At 40.7% G+C, this 21,769-nt stretch overlaps 2 protein-coding genes across 2 annotated transcripts; both read right to left on the minus strand.

Moving 5' to 3' along the window:
* Positions 1 to 2,055: 2,055 nt before the first annotated feature.
* On the minus strand, positions 2,056 to 11,519 carry manf (mesencephalic astrocyte-derived neurotrophic factor). The gene is made up of 4 exons (XM_038306070.1): positions 11,323 to 11,519; positions 7,575 to 7,696; positions 3,578 to 3,719; positions 2,056 to 3,487 (listed from the first exon to the last, which is right to left on the minus strand). Exons 1-4 carry the CDS (start codon positions 11,408 to 11,410, stop codon positions 3,303 to 3,305), a joined length of 537 nt encoding a protein of 178 aa, XP_038161998.1. The 5' UTR covers positions 11,411 to 11,519; the 3' UTR covers positions 2,056 to 3,302.
* Positions 11,520 to 15,093: 3,574 nt separating this feature from the next.
* Positions 15,094 to 21,479, minus strand: oser1 (oxidative stress responsive serine-rich 1). Its single transcript, XM_038306067.1, has 4 exons — positions 21,147 to 21,479; positions 19,474 to 19,583; positions 17,941 to 18,060; positions 15,094 to 16,294 (listed from the first exon to the last, which is right to left on the minus strand). The coding sequence occupies exons 2-4, from the start codon at positions 19,548 to 19,550 to the stop codon at positions 15,397 to 15,399; spliced, it is 1,095 nt and encodes a 364-aa protein (XP_038161995.1). The 5' UTR covers positions 19,551 to 19,583; positions 21,147 to 21,479; the 3' UTR covers positions 15,094 to 15,396.
* Between the last annotated feature and the right edge of the window lie 290 nt (positions 21,480 to 21,769).

A 21,769-nucleotide genomic window follows, 5' to 3' on the forward strand; every position in this document is an offset into this window, starting at 1 on the left:
AGTTTTGTATTGTTGTGTATGGTAAATAATAAAGTTTATTTAAAAAAAAACAAAAAAAACATTATTATTCTGTACAGAAATAATTCATTTATTAAATCAGTAGAACATCCTGCAAAACCGTGTCTATAAATACCTTAAGGGTTTTTGTTTCTCAAGATCCTTTAAAACATTTAAACTTTGACAGTTGTTTTTTTTATTCCTTTTTCTGGAGATTGTTCGTTAAAGGATTTTAAGTCGAAGTTAAAAATATGTCTCTCTCTGCAGAGGACAATATTGTAAAAAAAAAAATAAAATAAAAGGGGGGGACCACAAAATGAATTTTAACTTGCAAGCCTAAACTGGACACTTGTGGTCTTTGATCTCTCAGACAGCTCTGCATCATGGAGCAGGCATTTATTTTCTCAGCTATATGCTACAGTTACAATTCTTTGCTATCAGGAAGTCCAGAAGTTAAAAGCCAGCAGCTGATCCAAAATGTTGCAGAGTTCTGATATAGAAAAAGTTATTTCACTCTGACTGAAATGGTCATGAAATCTATAATCAAAAGGAATAGACCCAAAATGGGCACTCCCTTAGATATCAACTCTGGAAAGGCTAATATACTGAAGTAGTTATAATAAATCTTTGACTTTTGAAAGTGTCAACAGGTCGCTAAATGCCAGTTAATTTGTTTTTAAATCCTTGACATGAATATACTGTATATATAGATAAATTTCTAGATCATTTTATAATTTTTATAGTATATCTGAACCATTAGATAATTGTGATGTCTATGTATTTAATGATACATTTACTCATTTTATTATGTATGTTGTATGTATTTCATTCCTAGGTCAATGTACCCTAGGAATGAAATCATGATTAACTAAATTAAAAAGTCTGATGTCAGTCATCCAGGTGAAGTCAGCTTATGTTGGCTGAGATGAACCATCACACTGTGGGAGTGTAAACCTCACCCATAAGTTTATTACTGAAACAAGACAAAAGAAGCAAGCAGCCATCAACCAATGTTAATTGATCCCAGGATGTATAAAGATAAGGTCTGGCATGAGCAAAGCAAAGTTCCTCCTCTGAGATGGCAGAGTTCTTGAATAAAGGTCCAGCAGAGGTTTTAGAGCAACATATGCCGCCTTCAGTATCATGTTTCCAGGAACAATCAGTGCTTTTAATTTTTTTTGGATCAAAGTAGGAAAACCACATTCTAAAGGCCTCGCTGAGGAAGATGCAGGATATAGTCTGACTTTTCACCAATAAGGATTGGAGATGAAAAGGATGAGATGTTCATTTCAACTCTTCTTTGAAATTTGCAGTGCAAATAAACTGATTTTGTTTAGGCTGTAAACAGATTTTAGCAGTGGATTCTTTAATACCATGCTTTTCCAGACCGGCCTTACTTGTATGGAGAGGGAACGATGGAAGGTGGAATGTGCTGTAGAGAAAAATTCTAAATAAACCAAAGCATAAATGCGTGCATTATTTTACAGCAGTGCGTTTACTAAATTTTCCCAATACTGGTTTGTTTGACCTTCAAATATTTGTGGAATAAATTATAGCAGTAACTGAAAAATTTATTCCTTAAGCTTTGGTTTTTTTTAAAGGAAAAGTTCCATGAAGGACTCGGCATTGGTTCACATATATGTTCCTAAAAAAGCAAGTTTCAACTGCAAACATCACAGAACATCAATCAGGTCCAGATTTAACATAAAGTCATCTGAGGTTCTGAGAGCAGAGCTGGATGCACTGGAAAAAATCTAAATCTAGAGAAGTCATTTTTTCTTAGAGTAAGTTAATTTCTTTTTGGATTGAGGAGGTAAAATATACATTTTGCCAATGGAACAAGACAATTTACACTTAAAATAAGAAAACACAATTGCATTGTCTTATTTGAAGTGCATATTATCTAATTATCTTATTTTAAGAATAAAAATACTCATTCCATTGGCAAATTATCCCATTTACCTGCTCAAATTAAGGGTAAATACACTTATTAATTTTATACTTATTTCTAGATCGTTTTTCCCAGTGTGTTCTTTATTAACAAAGTCCAAAACAAACTAAAAGTTTGGAAAAACCTTTAATAAATACAGAAGATGAACCAAAATATGATCAAACGTCAAAGAATTTCATCTTAAAAGTCGGGTCGAAGAAAAAACTGTAAATATAATTCCCTCTAAATCCAATCCTAGGTCTCTAGTTTTATCCTCAGGTTTGTTTCTTGTCCTTTACGGACGGGATAGGATAGGATCCGTCCTCGGTTGATCCAGGCTCACACCTGTACCTGGGTCAGGTCAATTTCAAACTGGGATCTAATGGAACCACTTAGGAGAACCATCTGAGGGTTTAAGGCCAAATTCCAAACCGCCTTCTAAGCACTAACCCCTAACTACCAGTTTCCCTCCCAGTAGTCACACTCAGATGAGGGGGTACCAACGAGGATGGATTGATGCAGACTCGCTATTTAAGCGCTGAACGCTCCACCCGCCCGACCCACTAGGTGGTTTGGGACGGTTCTGTGTGGCGGACCCTCCGTGGGAATGCTAGAATGGAGGGTTGGAGCTCAGGGTCAGGTTTGGGATTGAGACTATAAGCGTCACTTTTTGTTTTCATCGCTTCCTGTCCGTTTATTTTAGTTTTGACCTTTAAAAACAAAAGAAAGATTCTGGGATTTTGTGACATTGGCAGTGATACTGGTTTTAATCCAGGAACCGTTCTTAAAAAGAGAGCGACTCGGATGAAATGGAAGAAAACAGAGAGTGACTGGATTGTGACTCGTTACGTAAACAGGAACAGAAACAGAGTTAAACAGTCTAACTCGTTCTGATAAAAGAAGAGACAAAGTTTTCTTTAAATCAGGTGTGGAGCAGAGCAGCCAAGGGGTTTCAAATTGGGCTGCAATGCTGTAAATCTTTGAGAGAGGGAGCCGCTGAGCAGCTGGGTAACAGGAGAAATCTCACCTCTGTCTGGATTATTTGTTTAAGGCCATTTCTTAGCTGAATTGACTCCATCCTAAACTCTAAAAGTTTATTATTTTGGTTTTGCTGACTGATTACTCCTCAGCAGCCTGGCGTTCTGCTGGTCGGGGACATTTTGGGACGCAGCTTTAGATGTTTATTGTGAAATGATTTGAACGAAGGAGCAGGGATGCTGCACCTGCTGCCAGCTTTATTTTACAGTACAGTAGAAACCCTCAGCCTGCTGTGCAGTTTAGCACATGAGTGCACACCAGAATAAGACATGACAAAACTCCCGTTCTTCCTCCTCACAGGATTTTTCCAGTCTGTGCAGAGTCCGCCGCCGTGTCCTTACAGATCTGTCCGTGCCTTGGCGGCTGCAGGCGCGTACTTCGGCATGAGCTCGGTTATTTTGCGGATGAAGTCGGACTTTTCGGCGCAGCCTTTGCAGGACTCGTCCCACTCTTCCAGGATCTTCTTCAGGTCCTTGACTTTGAGCTTCTTCAGGTCCACTGTGGTCAGGTCCAGCTGTTTGTCTGCAGGCGAGACAGAAAGAGGAAAATGTTTTGGAACGCCAGCGGAGCCCAGCCGTCTCAGACTTTCCCCACGCCGGTTTGCTTTCTTACCGTATCGCAGCTCACAGATCTGACTGTCCTTCTTCTTGAGCTTCTCACAGATCTTCTCCACTGGGACGTGGTAGCTGAGGGGTTTGGACACCTCGTTTATCATCTTGGTGGCTGCATCACTCGTTGCTCCGATGTAGTAACACTGGACACATGGAGGAGACAGAAAAGTTTAGATAAAGGTTAATGTTCTTGAACAGCTGAGGGGTCACTGGGTGAATTTGTGCTCAGCCAGATAACAGAGCCGCTCAGAGTCCGGATTTTGGGCTTTTGGTCCTAAACCCGAACGATTTATATTTTCTACTTTCGGCTACTTAAGATTGCTAATGAAATGTAAAATAGCAAATATAGGAAATAATATATATAATATAATATGTTGAGAATATGTTGCTGCTGGAACTAAAGATGCCCGGATGGTGGAGGGAAAGTGACTGCAGATGGGTCAGAGGTTGGAAACACGGGGACTCTTCCACTTTTTATCTCTAAAGGATGAAAAAAGCTCCAGCTCATCCGAGTGAAATGATGACGGAGACGCCGTTTAATCCCATTTTACTCACTTCGCTCTCGGCCATCATAGACAGGTTTGTGTCAGGCCCCGTCCACGCGAAGTCAAAACGAACACAAAACGCTAATATTTTCCAGAACGTTTGTCGTAAAGACGGAGACGTAAAATAAATGTGATCGTCCGCACGAATGCATGAAAACGCTGCAAAATGTATGCCAGGCCTGTAAGTGGCGCTGTGGTGCCAAAGCAAAAATAGGCGACGAAATGTTGGGCATGCGCACTAATATTTATACATGGTTGCCCTGCGGGTCCATTTTCGTGGTTCAGTCAAATTCAGGTGCTGAACTATGTGGTCGATATTGCTCTGTTCTTCCTGGAGATATTCCAGAAGAAGAAGATTCTGTTGTAAGCCCGACAGCAGGGTGAGTAGCATTAGCAGCAACCATTGAACACAGTACGGCGCCATTGTTGTTGTGATACTGTGTCGCGCATGCGTGTTTAGAGGCGACGCTATGACGCATGCGTGTAAGAAAAAAAATGCGGTTAGAGCGTAAAGATGGAAACGCGAAAACGGCGTTTCAAAATCTTCCCACTCTGAAGGCTGAATAAAAAAAAAGATCGTTTACAGACCCCCGAAACGCCGGCTTCGTGTGGATGAGAGGCTGGTTTGGTGAAAAATTTGTGCGTTTAGGCCAGGGTTTGACTTCGTGTGGACGGGGCCTCAGAGTAGGGTTGGGAATTGAAAATATTTTCACGATTCCGATTCCCTTTTCGATTCTATGAAACGATTCGATTCTTTATCGATTCTTTTTTCGATTCCAATTTGGGGGAAAAAGGAGAACAAACAGTTTGATTATCAGAATCAACTTTGTTTACTTAACTATTGCACAATCTTACAAACTCAACAAGATCAAGATGTCCACAGGAAATGTGAAACTGGAGTAACATCTGTGTTTAAATGAAAAATGAATACAAGAACAAACTTAATAACCAACAATGTCTAATAACAAATGATGGGATAATAACCTATTTTAAATAACAAAAAATACTAATTATAAAACAGTAGTAGCACTGCAAAAAATGTAAATCTAAATAAGTCATTTGTTCTTAAAATAAGTTCATTTTTTCTTGAATTGAGTAAGTAAGTGAGACATTTTGCCAATGGAACAAGACAATTTACATTTGAAATAAGAAAAAAACTATTGCATTGTCTTATTTCAAGTGCATATTATCTAATTATCTTATTTTAAATGTAAAAATACTCATTCCATTGGCAAACTATCTTATTTACCTGCTCAAATTAAGGGTAAATACACTTGATTTAAGATATTTTTACTTAATTTCAGATCGTTTTTGCAGTGAGGGAAAATTAACAATTCTTTTGCAGAAAGATGAGCATATCTGCTTTTTCTGGAAGGATACGGGATCTTTCAGCGCGTATGGTGTCTCCAGCCGTGGAAAATACCCTCTCAGATGGGGTGGAGGAAGCCTGCACACAGAGGTAGTTTTCAGCCAGTCCAGATAGCAAGGGCAGCGTATCTTGCTTGTTCCACCACCACAGTGTGGCGCTATCCCTGCAGGGGATGGAGGGCAAGCTTTTACAGAGCTGGATTTCCTGATCTATCCTCTGGGCTAAGGAAAGACGGGGCTTTGATTCACAAAGTGACCGCAGCTCGTTGTCTTCCTCCTCGAATAGTTCTTCCAACTTGCGTAACTTGCGTAACTTACGTAAAAAACGTGACGCAAGTCGTGCTCCCCAGAGCCGGCGCTCTAGGCTCTGGTGCTGCGGGAATCGAAAAAAGAATCGTTCAGCGAGCTGCCAAACGATGCCATGGAATCGGAAAATACGGAACCGGTTCTTAACAGGAACCGGTTTTCGATTCCCATCCCTACCTCAGAGGCTCTAAATAAATCCTGGCCAGCAGGGCTTGGAAACATTCTTTGGGAAACTCCACATAAGAAAACTAAATCTGTTCTATTTCTTGCTCGGTTAAATGGATCCATATGGGTGATTAATTGATTATCGATTCACTTATTTTTTTTTGTTTAAGGCAGTTAAATTTCTCAACTAATTTATTTCACCAGTCGATTCCCTGAGCTTCCATAGCTCAAAGTGACATTAGTTCATCACTTGTCTTAGATGTGTACTTAGAACTCATTGCTCACTGTGTGCTACAACCAGCTGCCAACATTTAGTTTAGATTTTATTTGGTCATGCTGTAAATAACGGTTACCTCCCAGAGAGGAGGGTTGAAATCAGATCAGATCGTTTTTGGAAGCAATAAATGTCATTTGTAATTTTATGAAACTTAAAAGGTGTTGTGGAGAATTTTTTGCAAATTTTTAAAAGACCTGGCCTCTCCTCAAAAAAAAAAAAAAAAGCATATGCATAACCACTGCCTATTAAAAGTGTGCGAGAGGTTTCTCCTCGTGCACGCTCCATTTAATAGTTGCTGTTCTCATAGCTCATACAAGCTTACGGTGTCTGAACGTCAGTTCTAACCCCTAGAATCCCTCAATCACTATATAGAGCAGGGACTATATAGTGGACTCTTACCGTTCGGACAGATAATCACTAGCTTTCTGCTCCCTGTTTGTCACGCAACTCCTCCTCCACCGTGCCTGCACCATTCTAGTGGGCCGCTGTGACAGCAAATCCCGTAATGTTTTGCGAGGAGAGCTCTCAGCGCAAAGCATTCTGGGATATATCTGCCTCTTCTGAGGCATTTCTCTTCTTCTACACTTCGTACACTTTTTTCTCTTACAACCTTCGGCCAATTTCAAAGAACTGCTGTGAGAAAGGTGAGCTCCAATGTCTGAAACCGTAGCTCACCACAGATCTACGCCTGAAAGTGTGCATGCTTAGAAAAAGATAGCTAAATGGACGAACATGGAGGACGGATGGATATCACCAGACTAATTAGCAACAATTAGGAGGACCTCTCAGACGATCCACCTGGAAATAAAAGATCGTCCTCTATACCTTTAAGATGAAGATTTACATTTCAGAAAATTAAACTTGGAGATTAGATTTCTAAGCTACAGCCGCAAAGCCCTACCTACGGCTATGATAGAGGAGGTTGACCATCATTTAGGATTCCCCTCCAGCTCCTCACCTTTTAGATCCGCATGAAGCAACAGAACCAGGTTCAGAGACTCAGAACAATGTTTTTTTTTTCTGTAATCAGGCAGAAGTGACTGACAGAACCAGAACTCAGCAGCATCACTGATCTGTCCTTTAGTTACATTATGTGTCTATAACATCTGCAGTATAAAGCCAATAATTTCAGGGTTTTACAGAAACCTCAGCTGTTTCTCTTGGTTTCCATTCAAAGCAGGGGGCTGGAAAATTACAGCAAATATATAAACACATTTCCTCTATAAAAAGCATCAAAAGGTGGCAGAAATATGGAGCCCAGTTCAAAATCTACGGATGAATGAATCCGTTTATCAGAACTGAAAACCACAGGAGGAGCAGATTATTGATTTACTCACAAATCTGTTCTCTTTTCCTTTGTTATCTTTGCAGCTCTTCAGCAGCGCCTTCTCAATATCTGCGCTGTTCAAGTTGGATTCCTTCACCGACTCGTAGAACTTTCCCAGGAAGGTGACGCACACTAAAACAGAAAGGAGGACAAACAGTCACTTTTGGTCTCATTGCTTCAGGAACCTTGATTTCAGTCTCCAGTTTCCCATCAAAGCGAAACGGCAAACTGAACCAACAGGTTGGATATATTTCTCTGATAATGAGCTATGGATCATCACTGGAAAGATCATTTAATCAAATCTGGAACGGCTTCCTTGTTTGGAACGACGAGGACTTTATGCTAATAAAAAAACAAAAAAAACAATGCTGTGATTTCAAGTTTTTATCTTCAATGACAAAAAAAAAAAAAAAAAAATTTAAATCTTATTTTCCAATTCTGTCAAGCTATGACGATCCAAAATATTAGATAGCTGCTCTAAACCAAACCGAATGTTTCAGTTACCTAAAGAAACACTCAAAGCAGCACCTGCAGCAGATTATAGATGAAGATCAACTAAAATGTGTCTCATTAAGGCTCAGAGTCCTGCTGGAGTTTAAGAAATGTTTGACTAAGAAGTTTTTCAATGATCACCAGCTGCAGGTTCTGCTCAACAGAGATAAAAAAAAAAAAAAACTAAAATGTCAAGGATCTCTTTTGTGACATCTGGTCAACCCTGAACCAAAGACTATTTTCAGTCATTTTAAATCAAATCTGGTGATAACCTCTTCCCCATACAGATAAACCATTTTATTTAATTTCTTTTTCATATCTAGCTCTCTCTTGTTTTTGCTTTAATAGTTTTTAATAGTTTCTCCAGCGTGGAGAAGGATAAACATCCTAAGATGTAGCCTTAATGGATCAGACGTGTTAGCTTAGAACATCCCAGAGATGCTGGATTGGTCGCAGCAAAGATAGACCAACATCGGACAGCCCATATAAGCCTTTCCCCTCCTCAAATCAGTTTAATCTGATAAGTGCATGCATTCATTAGTGCATCAGCAGCCATGTCTTCAGATTACTTAAAGAGCCGGAATCGCAGCATCCTCCTCTTAGAAACCATTGTTGACGTGTCATCACCCTCAGCACGGGCTCCCCTCAGGGCTGCGTCCTGAGCCCCCTGCTGTTCACCCTGATGACATATGACTGCGTCCCCAGGTTCACCACCAATCACATCGTGAAGTTTGCGGACGACACCACGGTGGTGGGCCTCATCAGGGACGACAACGACCGGGACTACAGAGAGGAGGTGGAGCAGCTGGTGGACTGGTGCAGTGAAAACAGTCTGATCCTGAACGTGGAGAAGACGAAGGAGATCATCGTCGACTTCAGGAAAAACCGCCCCCACCATGCTCCACTGCTCATCAACAGCTCAGCTGTGGAGGTGGTCAGCAGCACAAAGTTCCTGGGGGTGCACATCACGGACAACCTCACCTGGACTGTAAACACTTCATCTCTAGTGAAGAGGGCACAGAAGCGCTTGTACTTTCTGCGGAGGATGAGGAGAGCCCGCCTGCCCCCGCCCATCCTCACAACCTTCTACAGAAGCACCATAGAGAGCGTTCTGACCAGCTGTCTCTCTCTGTGGTGTGGAGGCTGCAGAGCTTCTGACTGGAAGAATGTGAGGAGGGTGGTGAGGACAGCGGAAGGAATCATTGGGGCTCCTCTTCCCTCCATTAAGGACATTTCATCACAGCGCTGTGTGTCCCGAGCCCGTAATATCATCAAAGACCCCTCACACCCCCACCATGGACTGTTCTCCCTGCTGCCCTCTGGAAAGAGGTTCCGCAGCATCCGCTGCAGATCCACCAGGTTGTGCAACAGCTTCTTCCCCACTGCCATCAGACTGTTGAACCTTTGATCCACAATCCGAACTCTGCACCTATTGCACATTATCGGGCATCAAATGCTGCTGAACTTTTAACTTTTAGCCCTTTAAATTGTTCATCTCATTGTATTTTTCAATAACGCATTTTTTGCACAAATGCCATTTTGCACTGAACCACTGCAACTTGCACACTGTCTCTTATCCTCTGCACTGTTCACACTTTGACCACTGCTGCACTTTTTGTATTTTTCTATAACTCGTGCCATTGTGAAATATCAATGCAACGTTCATAAGCTGTATGTAACGCAATTTCGTTCTGTATGCACCCTGTGCATACAAAATGACAAATAAAGAAGTCTAAGTCTAAGTTTGTTAATAAATGTTAATAGCCTGTACTTGAATAGCTGTAACCATAAAGCTCTTTACACTCCATTCAGACATCCACGCACACATTTACAGATGGTGACAAGCTACACTGTAGCCACAGCTGGCCTGGGGCACGCCGACGTAAGTGAAGCTGCTGCGTAGAGATCAACTGATGCAGGTTTTTACAAACGATGCCAATACTCCCATATTTTTGGCATCGGTCTAAACGATCCGCAACATGTACAGCCGATTTTTATGATTTCATAACACAGAGCTTTCTTTTAACATTCCCTATTTTTCTTATTTGAAGTAAATTGGAACATTTTTTTCATTGTAATTTTTAATGGAGGAAGAAAAAGCAAAATGAGATTCAACAGATCCGGGATTAGAATAATCAGGCTTTAAAAACTTTTATTGGTTGATCTTCAAGATTGAGATCTGCCTCTGGTTGCAGAGTTTCTTAAATGTTCTGTGGCCGGGACCATGATTCTGCTGCAGTCAGGGACTAGAGTTTTCATAAAGCTGGTCAGCAAAGATGATGAGAGCGAACATCAGAAGCCTCTTTACTTCTTCAGGTTTCTCCATCAGGGAAACTTACAGTTACTATTCGGTTCTGATAGGATGCGATCAGCATGAACATCAGGAGGGACCTGCAGCTACACATCACCAAACCTGAACCTGGAAACAGCTTTCTCTTTAAAAGCTGGATCAGAAAATACAGCCGGGCCTTCAGACAAACCGAAACACAAGAAACATTTGATCATAACCTCACCCCAACAGGATTAACATGAAACAAGGAACGGAATGTTCAATTAGTTTGTTCTACCTCCAGTGACTAAAAGGTAAGAATTATAAAAAGTTATGCAAATTAATTTCATAGAAGGTAACACCTGTACTGAGTCCTGATGAGTGAAACATTTAGGAAGAGCTCATCCATTTAAACCTGATTAATTAATTGACTTTATTGATCTCACAGTGGAGAAATGTACTCGTTACATCAGCTCAGAAGAAGAAGGTGCCTAAGGAAGAAAAGAATCATGCGGGTATATACAGTACATCCTCACATATATCTATCTCTATATATCTATATCTATATAGATATTTCTTAGACTTAGATTTATTTTGTCATTTTGTAGACACAAATGTAAACAAAAAGAAATGTTGTTAAGAACAGCTCTATATATATATATATATATATATATATATATATATAAAAAACAGCTTTTTTACTGCTCCTTAGATTTTATTACTCTTCTATTGTGAATAAATGTTAGATATTTATTGAATTGAAATTGAATTGAAGTCAAATTCCACGCCAGATCCTGTTTAGATAACATTCAATTTAAGAATATTTTGGGCGCTCTCCTTAAATGAATGAAAAAAATATCAGGAGAATTCAGCCACTTAGTAAAACTACACCAAATGCACAAATCGGATAGAGTTGGATTCCTTTCCTTTCCCGGTGGAAAGTTTCTGAAGCTAAAAGCTAACGTCGTCGCTGCTAACAGCAGCTAACTCTTCCTACCTTCACATTCTCCTTCTTTCAGGCCTTGGACGGGTCCCGGCACCAGAGCGAGGGCCAGAGCCACCGACAAGCCGCTCAAACACAACATTTTCAGCACCAGTTAGGTCAGAAAAACCTCCGTGAAATAATCGCTGAGGACCGACGGTGTGAACTCATAAGACTCCGCCGCTTCGGAGCTGACAGACGCCGGTAAAACCAGGGGTGGGCATTGAGTCCCACACAGCCGCCACCCGATTGGTCAGAATTTCCACCAACCTACACGCACTTTGCTGTGATTGGATAGCGGTACCACTTTCCGGGCACAACGTCCAGTTGGCGCGGACTGATTGGTCCACAGCGACACGATGCTTTTAGGTGGAGGAATCTTCCAAAGAGGATGGAAATACATTCATGATGATAAATCTTAAACCCTGTTTGGTGATCTAGATTAACAAACAGAAATAGAACAGAATAGAAAAAAACTTTATTGTCTACCATACTCGATGATGGCAGAAATTTGGCTTGCTCACACTCAATAATGTATAAAAATACATTAAAACAAAATTATAAAAGAGTTCATTGCAGACACAGCAGCAGCAGCAGCTTCAATTCATCAAGGGAAGGAAAGCAGAACAGACCGAGTTTCATTTAAAACTAGAAATAGTGAAATATACAGTTTCATATGAAATATTATATTTTAAAGATACGTCTAATGTCACATGTTAAATAACAGCTCCACACTGAGAGGCTCTAGGGTTTTTACTTACAGAAGCTGAACTCTACACCTCTCGATAAATTAAGGAAATATCTGGAACAACTCTCTAGGAAACCATAGTTATAAACCATAAGCCAACAAACAGATTCATATGTTTGCATTTTCAAAATGAACATGTTTGATTAACCATATATCAGTAAAAGAGGTGATGTGTCCCCCAGAGAGGATGCAGAAAACAGGGTTAGCTTTTTTTTCCCCCTCCTAAACAACTTCCAACACGTTTGTTAACTTTTTTTTTCAGCTTTTATTGTCATTACACTGTCAAAAGCAGAGAGCAACAAAATCACTCTGCATTTAACCAATCCCCTTGGGGAGCAGTGGGCTGCCATGGTGGGGCGCCCAGGTAGCAGGGCTGCTACTTGGGCTCCAGCCCCGGAAGTTTCCCCAAGAGCCCCGGTCACCAAATCCACAGGGTTTGTTGTTGATGAAGAGAGGAAAAAACACAGGTAAAGACCTACAAGTAAATAAATTTCTACATATTTATGGAGGGGGAAATGATTATTTAATGCAGCTTAAATATTCGTTCTCTCCTCCTCTCCTATCATTGAGAAATGAAGAGCAACTGTTTCCAAATTCTCAAATCTGTTATGTGTGATAGCATATCATATACTAGAAATTTCCATAATCCAGTAATCTGTCATATTTTACATTAAAAAAGGGATTTAACTGAAAGTGTATACTCTCATCTTCACCCTCAGAGCTAAGCCCCTGATCTCCTAGAATCATAGATCCGCCCTTGGTTACGGGTCTTGATCTGGGAGCCAGAGTGGCGGTCTGTGGGAGTGGGGTTCAAAATCAGAACCTCAGGATTCCAAGCTCTATGCCCTAACCACAAGGCTGCCACTGCCCTGTGGCATTGGGGCCTGAAAATGAGCAACAAATCTTATCTGCTCTTCACCCCTGTTCCAACAAATGTTTAAACATGTCCTGCATGTCATTCTTGTTTTAGGAAATATGTTTTCAACCTGTTTCAAAGATCTGCAGCAGCAGTGCACCAGGCTGGTTCAGATTTATCATGCAGTCTCTGCTGCTATGAGCTTTTCCTCCAAAACAGTTTGTATTACGGAGGACTAATTGATCAGAAATTCAACCCATTTAAAATCATCTACTAGTTACACCCTGGATGAGTAACCATGACATCCCAGAGGTTCACTGAAGCATAAGAGGATCATCACGGCTCCATATAGAAACATCCTGACTGCGATTCAGATATCTTCCTGTCCTTTTTATCTTTAACTTGAACATTTACCATTTTATCTAAATATATTTTATTAATAAATGCATAGTATTTTTTCCTGTCTCAGGATGGGTCTTTATTTTGCTGTACTTTAACATTTACTCTTTTTATATTATCCAATCTTGGCTGTTTCTTTTAGTTGTCCCCTACTTGAATTTATATTCCTTAGATCAACTTTTTTTCTTCAACATTTAACTATAAATGCTGAAATGACCGGTTAAAGTAAACCTTAAACGGTGCAATTCTAAAATAAAATAAAAATCTCTCTCTCTCTCTCTCTCTCTCTCTCTATATATATATATATATATATATATATATATATATATATATATATATATATATATATAAAACTTTTATTCCTTACACAATATTTCAGTAGCTCTTTTACCAAATATTTTTTTAGACTTGATTAATTTCTTTTGCTATATAATTATTTTTGAAACTACTAAACCTGGACACATGTCCTCTGGTATGATGTGTCTCCCCATAGATGAGAGGCAATCACAGTGGGACCGAAAATATTCAGAACATTTCTTGGAGCCATTCCAGCTCTGCTCCGATGGAATTGTAGAAATTTAACCAGGGGGACACCATACATTGATATTGCCCCCCCCCCCCAAAAAAAATGTTTAATAATTGCGCAACCTTTAAAAGTGCTATAAAGACGCACTGATAAGTATAATTTACATTATTAGTTCAATTTTTTATGTAATATTTTTACAAAGGAAAACGATCAGAATGTGAAAAAGTTAAATATATATTAACTTCCAACTTTACATTTACATCCCATCAAAAAAAAGAGTTTATTTGAAACAAAAACAGCTGTATCTATGTACACATGAATAGAAAATAGGTTAAGGATTGTGAAAAAATATTCCTATTAAGTTTCACTATAACTTTATTAAAGGACAGATTATTTTTATGCGGGCCTGAGAGCTTATTGTTCATTAATCTGTACCTGTAATGACAAAACATGTATTTTTCATGTGGCTGCTTCGGGCTGCTCATGAGAATGATCAAGATTTATAGACATCTTTTAATGGTTGTAATATCATCTAAAAATAAAAGAATCTAACTATCCAGGATACAGAGTAAACAACTGGAGGCCATTTGAACAGTTTAATCTATCGTTCATTTGAACTATTCAGTTAAGAAACATTTCTAAAAAAACGAGAGGTGGTAGAATTGGGTCATGGTATCAGACGCCTTCTCCCTCTCTCCTTTTTCTTTCCTTTAAGTTCCTTTTTAAAACCCACTTTGAGGAGGTGCATTTTTCAGCCGTGGACGTTTTTACAACACTGCTGCTTATTTACATATTTTCTTGTTAATGTGATGCTTTCGTTATCACTATGTTAAATGACATGCGCGTGGCATTTAAGCTCCGGTACGAGCGAACTGCAGGTGACAGACAGGGAGACCTGATCCGATGCAGCCAGGAGCTGAGGACAAAACTATTTATTGCAATTTCAGGGGAGGGGGGGGTGTCAATAAATTCATGCTTTTACTGTTTACTGCTGAAAAATGAAGGAGAATGTGAAGATTATTTAGTTTACTGCTGGATTTTCTTTTTATATTTGAAAAATATAGCAGGACAAATCTTTTTTTCTTCTTTTGGGCCCCTCTTAAGTCCAGTGGCCCTTAGAATCATCCTAACTTTTTCCCCCCCAATACGGCGTCCCTGCATTTTCCAAAAATAACTAAAAGAATCCATATAAACCCACTACAAAACATTCAGGTTTTTCTTCTTCTGTGGATGCAGTAAAAAATGACCAAGATCCCAGCAGAGCATTCAGCATCTTTATTGAGCAAAGAACCACAGACAAAATCCCAGCTGGTCTTAAAATGTTAGCTCAGGAGAGCTTTGGCAACTTCAAGTGTAAACATTAAATCTGGAAAACAAAGAGATTGACAGAACACATTGAAAACAAGCTGGACCTAAAGAGACCGTCGCCTGGGATGGTTCCAGTATAATCCAGATTAAACCCCAGTTGGGCCATCTTTAGTCCTCGTTCCGTCCTCCGCTCCCCCTCAGAACACAAGCTGTAACTTCATGACTGCAGATGGGATGAAGGTCACTTGTCCTTTAGGTGTACATCATCTCAGCCATGTGGGACATCTTCTTAGGGATGTAGAGGTAATACTCCATGTAGCCAGAAAGGTCCTCTATCGTGATGTCGTCTACGTAGGCTCGCGCCTGCTCTGAGCACGAGCGAGGTGAGCCGGATGACAGCGGCGAGGACGATGAAGTACTGCTCAGAGTTCTGGATTCCTCCTCCTGGACCGAAAGGCTCCCTTCACACTCTGAGATGACGCTGCGGAGCCCGGTGAAGGAGTAGACCTCCACATCCTTCCAACCAGGAGCATGCGACCTGCAGTGGCACCGCTGTCTGGTTTCCGGCTGGCTCTCCTCCCTGGGTTCTGACTCACTGCCCTGGCAGCAGGAGCAGGGGGCCAGGGGCCCGTCTGAGGAGCTGCGACTGTGGAGCTCCGACAGAGCTCTAAAGTCTGCAGTGTTGGATCCAAGAGGCGCCGAAGCTCCCGCTCGATCAGGGGAACCATTATCTGTGCCGCTCTCCTCACTTGACCGGGCCTCTCTGGAGCTTCTACCCTCCCACCGCGGGGACTTCGCTGCTGTGGTGATCTGCGGTAAGGATGGCGAGGAACCCATGCCCCCCATCCGTGTGTCATAACTGGGGCGAACTCCAAAGATCACAGGAGAGCCACGGCCCAACAGGCCTGAGGAGCACCGCTCCGTCTGAACCGGAGGCCCAGCAGAGGACCCAGGAGATTCATCAACTGCCGCTTGAGGTTCTGCAGACTCAGACAAGGCCAGGCGCTGCTGCTTCAGGCAGCCACCGGGGGGCGCCAGAGCTGAGGCTGCGCTGCTGCAGTAGGTGAACCTCGGAGGGTGGAGGATGGGAGACTTGGACCTCCGTCGCCTGGTCCTGGATGAAGTCCCTCTGCTGGTTTTCCTCGTGCAGCTGAAGGAAAGCAAAACAAAGATGAAAGATTTCCAGTTTAAACGTAGGATAAAAAAAACCACTGCAGACATAAAGACCAGCTGCTTCTGTGCTTGACACATTCACTGTTGATCCAGGATGGACCTGATCAGTTTATGGGATTTATTTGGTAACAGGACGCAGGGCTCCAGACCAACATTCTGCTCCGTGTGCCCATCTCATTGTCTTAGTTCTACCCAAATCACAAATTTAATTTAATGTAGTTTTTTTAAACCACTACTCATACATGATACTGACAGTTAAAGATTAACAATCGGCTTAAAATAAAACTATTTATATGAAGATGAATTTAAAGAGTATTAGTGCTTCACTGAGCTGGAATCAAAACATAAACGAGCTCCAGATAGTTAGACCAGAAGATTAAAAGCAACAAACCAAACACCTCCTGCCTGCTATGATGCCTTTTAGCAGTTATAACGCCGTTATTATGCAACACTGACCGGTCCAATAGAGGTCAGACTAAAGACTAAATTTAAATATTACACCTCTATTAATTTCTAATAATAATAATTGTAATAAAAATTGTGAGGAAACAATTAATCATGGTTAAAAGTCTACAGCTTATTCAAGTCGTAGGAAAGTAGCCGTTCCAACCGTTGCGTTTCTGAATTCTCCAGAGTGGTGCAAGACTTTACACGAGTGTATAAAGTGAATGTGATTGGTTGATTATGAAGGGGGCGGGATAGTTTTGGCAAAAGGTTTGCAAGCAAGTTTGGTTGTGGCCGGTTTGTCGGAAGCATCTTGCTAACCAGTTAGCAACTTAGTGCTAGTAGGTTCCCAATGGGAAATTCCATTGGGACCAAGTAGCACTAAATTGGTGACTTAGAAACGGTACTGTGAAGGAACGCTATGGACAGAGGAAACATGCAAGAGGAGGAGAGTTTACTGTTGGAGGTCGTGGATGAGTCTCCTCCGTCATCCATTTTTTATTTAGAGGAGGAAAGCGGGGACGAAGATGTTGTGGAAGAGGACGCCAGGGCGGCAGAAGCTTGGTTTGGTGTAGAAGGCTTCCAGCCGTACATGTTTGAGCCCTTGCCTCGCAACGCTGCCAGTTCTGTTAGCTCTACGCCTGCCGAAGACACAGACGTCCATCCCCGTGAACACTGGGACGGAACTCAATGGGAAAGGAAAGGATTCTGATTTCTGATTTAAACCGTTGCGTATATTGGCTGCAACATATGAATCAAGATGCTATGACCGAAAAAATTTGATTGACAGATGACCGTTGATATATGATTGGCCGAATTTAGGTGTTCAGGCTGAAGTATAACTAACTGGCCTGCAGAAGATAAAGGGGAAAAAACATAGATTTTAAAGACAAGTTTTTTTTTTTAAATAGAAATTTTCTAAAGTTTGGGACAATGTCGCCTGATAAAGAGTACATTTATATACATGTTTAAGCAAAGATTATTCGACATTTAAATATTATTTCCCTACAACTTTAAGACTGACAAGTCTTCATACGTAGGGCTAAAGTACTTCCCTGGAGGATTTCCATAACTTTATCTCCATAATATGATGACCAATGTATCAGTGAATGATATCTAGAAATAAATATATGCAGCAGCTAAACATGAAGCTGTGTGAGGCGAGCTGAATGCACTTACCAGTGCCAGGTTTCCTTGGAGCAGCTGAGTTTGGCTTTGGCTCCACTGCTTCCGTCCAGAACCACTCTGGACGCTGCTCTAGGAGCCAACGAATCAGAGACGCTCACAGCTCCAGACAAACTGAAACAAGAAAGACATCGAGAAGTCTGTTAGGAATGGGGATTACATTTTTTATTTCTGGAAGAAACAACAAAGAACAGCCTAGAAAGGAAGGGGCAGGAAAACAGCTGAAGGCTTCATTCAAATGTCTCTACAAAAATTAGATGCATTTTCCTCTCACTGAGGGACTCAAGTGGAACGATATTAGCAACTCTAATGAAGTGAAAACGGCTTTTCCCAGATGAGCTTTGCTTCTGTTCAATAGTCTGGAAGAGGTGGAAATATCTGGATCTAGTCCGCCCCATTCCTAAGGGCTGGACCCGTTCGTCCGGTTCAGTTTGCATGTTTTCTAAGCCAAAACAAGGCTTTGTTTTGATCCACTCTATAAAGCCTTGAACTCAACTCTATTTCTGACATTTTGAATTGAGAACGCTTCCTGGATGGGAAGCAAAATGTCTTCAGGCTTGGAAACAAAGTTTTTACTTTTTTGGAATCTGGATCTAGCCTGCAGGTTGAACCATTCGTGACGGACAGTTCGCCAGCAGGAGATAAACACAGAGAACCTTGATGCTCAATCCCGATTTTTTGTGAAATCTGATTAGTTTTTTGCGTTCCCGTTCATATTTCCAAATATATGCCACTTGTATTTGATCACCTGTGTGAACTGCAGTCATACAACCTAAGTGTACCACATGCGCAATGACGTCACCAGCAAGCATGCTCTGTGTTCACGGAGGTAAACATGGATGTAGTGCCGGAGAACATCTAGAAATCTTTCCCAACCTTAAAAACTAAATCTTTCCAAGATGGTTATACATAAATACTGCTCTCTGCTTTATCGTCCACCATTGTTGATGTTTTTCTTGCCACATAGCAAAAAGCAGAAAAGTGACCACTGTCGGGTATTAATGACATTCACATCAGATGAATGCGACCTGGCTGTTCAGACACAGGTCGCATTTGAAAAGATCAGATTCATATCGAATTCAGTGCAACTTCAGGCTACAGTGTGAACGTAGCCAGAGTCCGGAGCTTTAAGCGGTTTACCTGAGAGCTACAGCCAGATGGTCCATTCATGTTGATTTCCAGCTGGAAATCAACATGAAACAAACCTCTAAGCTGATCTGTATTTTAGAGGGCAGTGGTGACCTAGAGGTTAGAGCATTGGGCTGGGATCAACTCCCCCACACTGCGCCACACAGAGGCAGCCCACTGCTCCCCAAGGGGATGGGTTCAATGCAGAGGCCAATTAAGTTAAATTATTATTCTTTATCTGTACTGCCTGAAGTTCTGGAGAAGCAACTAGAATAACAGCTGATTGTTCTGGTTCTCCTGGGAGAAAAATCTTCATGTTTTTTCTATGAGTTATTGAGTCGCTGCTTTTCTGGAAGCTCCAGCTGTCACAGATGAACTCCTGGGTTAAAGGAGGTTTACCTCTCAGCATCGACCCTCAGCTTCTTAAAGGCCGTCTGCAGCGTCTCCTCCTCGCAGTCTTTACCTCCCGCCTCCATGGTTGGAGGAGGCTGCTCCGACCAGCCACCCAGCTGCAACACAAACACACACCTGATCAAGCTGCTGCTGAATCAGAAACACAGGCAGGACTGTCTACCATGAAATGTGTTCTGGTTCGTTTTTTGAGTAGAACTTCATTCAACAAACGACTTCGATTTCTTAAAATGTGACACTTGGTGTCTAAAGCCATGATTAAGGCAGTGATGCTGCCCCCTGGCCAATCAGTGACAGGCAATCTGCTGACGCCAGCTCAGAACCCAGACCAATAAGACACTAAAAAGGAGGTGGTACCGAAACAACACCTAAATGAAAACCTTAAAACCCTGTTGGGTCATCACAGGTTAGTGCTACTGTAGAAAGAAGTCTGTCTCCTGAGGCCCTGTTGAGCTTCCAGAACAACTCTGGCCAAAAATAACAAAGACCCAAGTAATATTTTCAAATATAGATATGATAATAAATGCAGGGTTAAGTAGTTTTAGAGCAAAAATGCTTTAAATTTCCATTAGAGAACAAAACAAACCACCCATAATATTCTTTGTATTGGATAAGTTTCCACAAATATCTATACCATAAATCCTCTTTTTAAAAGTTTTTACGCTTTTGTTTATTTAAAAGTAAAAAAAAAAAGTGGTGCTTTAAAATGACCTTTCCTCTAGTGAATACAAATGAATTAAACTAATTTTTAAAAGGGTTTGTAACATTCGTGCTAACATGTCGGTTTTATTGAGCTGAGCTGAAGGCGAAAAAATGCTCATTGGATGTAGGAGGTTGCAGCTCCTGAAGGCATCATAAGGAAACTGTTGACACGCCACCACTGCTGTATCAATAATTAACAAACATGTCACAATCAGAGGATTTTTTCTAATGTCTCAGTTTTATGAGAACAAGATTTTTTTTTGTGCGTCGGGATTTGATTTGTAAAATAATAACATTCAGGCTTACAGATTCATTAAAAACTACCTTCAGTTTAAGGGTTAAAATATTTTACTTTATATGTACCTCAAATTTAAAACAGGTTAAAATGTATGATAACGTCTCAGGATCTCATATTTTACAAAGGGAATAAACTTTTAAGAAATCTCAGATTTGGTAGCAGCATATTTCGGCCCAAATCTGAATGATCTGCTAAACAGCCAGTTATTTGACTCAGGTGTGTTCAAGCACAGACAAGAAGTGTGGGATTTATCCCAACTAGAGGACAAGAATTGAAGACGCCTGATCAAAAAATAAAAAAAATAAAAAATAAAAACAATATTTTAACCTACACCAAGTTTATTGTAGTCAGAATAGTGAACATTATTGCATTCACCCTTTTCATATCTAAAAAAAAAAAAGTTCTGAAAAATATTGTAGACTTAAAGAATATTTAAACATTGTAGAAAAATCCAATCCTGGATCTATCAGTCCAAGTAATTCAGATTTGAGTCGGAAGCTTATTTAAAGTCCATATTGGATTTAGCTCCGAAAACAATGCTAACTTCAGCGCCTCTGTTAGCATGCTAGCCAAGCAGATAACTGGCTAGCTCCACACTGAGCGTTATTTTAAAGGTTCAAAATAGTTTTAATGTTCGACTTAACATGAGGGTCAAACTTACGGCTCGGGTTGTCCAGGCCACACCAAGCAGAAGTCCAGAAGAGTCCAGAAGATTCTGGGTGGTTTCAGAGAAGCTAAAGGGCAACAGCTAGGGCTCGAGCTGACTTCGCCAAAATACGAACCAAGAAAAAAAAAAAAAAACTCTGCAGACTCAGAACCTGGAGGAGTTTCTACGGAACCGCAGATGGACAAACTCCAGTTTTTAAATGCCTCCTAACATGAAATGCTCGGATGAGTCGAACTGGATCAGGAACTTTCTCTGTCAGAAGCTTCTTGTTTACAGTCAAATCGTCTGCAGTGACTCTGCAACAACTGACGTCACCAGCCCAAAAAGGCAGCCCGACGACAAGTACGGAAGCCCCAAGGTGTCAGCAAAGTACTTTTGGCTAAAAAGTTATATTTTTTATATAATTTTTTATATGTTTATTGTTATTCAGAGACTCAAAACATATATTATTTTATCTACCACTCTGCACTTCATTTACAGATCAGTAAACAATATCAAGTGTAATGCTCTTGGGACTTGTTTTCAAATGTGTTTATTTTGTTACACAACCCAAAACAAAAATTTATATGCTTTTCCTCTAAAACAATTTTTTTTTAATGTTTTTTATTTTCAAAGGC

Source organism: Cyprinodon tularosa, unplaced genomic scaffold (genome assembly GCF_016077235.1).
Source record: "Cyprinodon tularosa strain WSP-4 unplaced genomic scaffold, ASM1607723v1 ctg570, whole genome shotgun sequence".
Taxonomy (NCBI): domain Eukaryota; kingdom Metazoa; phylum Chordata; class Actinopteri; order Cyprinodontiformes; family Cyprinodontidae; genus Cyprinodon; species Cyprinodon tularosa.